The sequence below is a fragment of the Haliaeetus leucocephalus genome, unplaced genomic scaffold, assembly GCF_000737465.1.
Source record: "Haliaeetus leucocephalus isolate CR32 unplaced genomic scaffold, Haliaeetus_leucocephalus-4.0 Scaffold214, whole genome shotgun sequence".
NCBI lineage: Eukaryota > Metazoa > Chordata > Aves > Accipitriformes > Accipitridae > Haliaeetus > Haliaeetus leucocephalus.
The window spans coordinates 902,799-903,882 of record NW_010972650.1 but is presented as its reverse complement, the minus strand read 5'-3'; the positions used below and the strand labels follow the sequence as shown (position 1 = coordinate 903,882).

At 64.9% G+C, this 1,084-nt stretch overlaps 1 protein-coding gene across 1 annotated transcript in view; it reads right to left on the bottom strand.

Moving 5' to 3' along the window:
* The window catches only part of LOC104831185, a gene marked incomplete at its 3' end in the record, with an annotated part of 8,186 nt that overhangs the window by 2,004 nt on the left and 5,098 nt on the right, over positions 1-1,084 (bottom strand). Inside the window, exon 13 of the mRNA XM_010566583.1 lies at positions 830-1,036. Coding sequence (XP_010564885.1) covers positions 830-1,036 — 207 coding nt within the window. The remainder of the gene's footprint in view (positions 1-829; positions 1,037-1,084) is intronic.

Sequence of the window (1,084 nt, the reverse complement as noted above, 5' to 3'; positions counted from 1 at the left end):
TTTGGGGTCTGGTTTCGGGACAGGGGGTCTCCTCTTCGGGATCTGGTTTGAGGGGTGGGTGGGGTCCCCTCTTTGGGGTGAGTTTGGGGTGGGGGGGCCACTCTTTGGAGTCTGGTTTGGGGGGGGTGGGGTTCTTGTTTGGGGTCCCCCTCTTTGGTGTCTGGTTTGGGGTTTAGGGGGCTCCCAGGTCTGAGGCTTCTTTTTCAGTGGATCCCTGGCCCAAAGCATCCCAGTTTGTGTCTGGGAGTCCCAGTTTGGACCTGGGGGTCTGGGCTCTGGGGTTTGCTGGTTCAGAGGCTGGGGGTCCCAGTGTGGTCCTGGTGTGGGGGTCCCAGTTTGGAGGGGCCCTGGCTCTGGGGGGCCCAGCTAGGGTGCTGATGGGGGTCCCAATTGTTTCCTAGTCTGTGTCCCATTTGCCAGACAAGGTTCCCAGTGGGGTCCCAGTGGGACACTGCAGGTCACCAGCAGGTTTCCCAGTGGGGTTCCCAGTTGAGGAGCCACTTTGGGATTCCTGGGGAGGGATCTCAGTAGAGATCCCAGTTGGGTGCCCATAAGGGTTCCCAGTAGGGTCCTACTGGGGTTCCCAGTTGAGGAGCCACTTTGGGGTTCCTGGGGGGGGATCTCAGTAGGGATCCCAGTTGGGTGCCCATGGGGGTTCCCAGTAGGGTCCTACTGGGGTTCCCAGTTGAGGAGCCACTTTGGGGTTCCTGGGGGGGGATCTCAGTAGGGATCCCAGTTGGGTGCCCATGGGGGTTCCCAGTAGGGTCCTGTCAGGAATCCCCATTAGGTGCCTGCCAGGGGTCCCAGGTGGGGGTCCCGGGGGGGTCACCTCAGTGCGAGCCAGCTCGTCAGCCAGCCGGCGGTTGTGGCGGCCAGTGTCCTCGGCCTCCTGCGCCTTGCGGTCGTAGCTGCGTGCCAGCTCCTCCAGTGCCGCCAGCACCTCGGCCACCTCGGCACGGGCTGCCCCATGCTCGGCACGCAGTGCTGCCAGCTCCCGCCGCGCCGCCTCCCCACCCCCCCGTGCCGCCGCCAGCACCTGGGGGGGTCCAGAGGGTCAGGGTGGGGGGTCCCAGAGGGGTCCCAG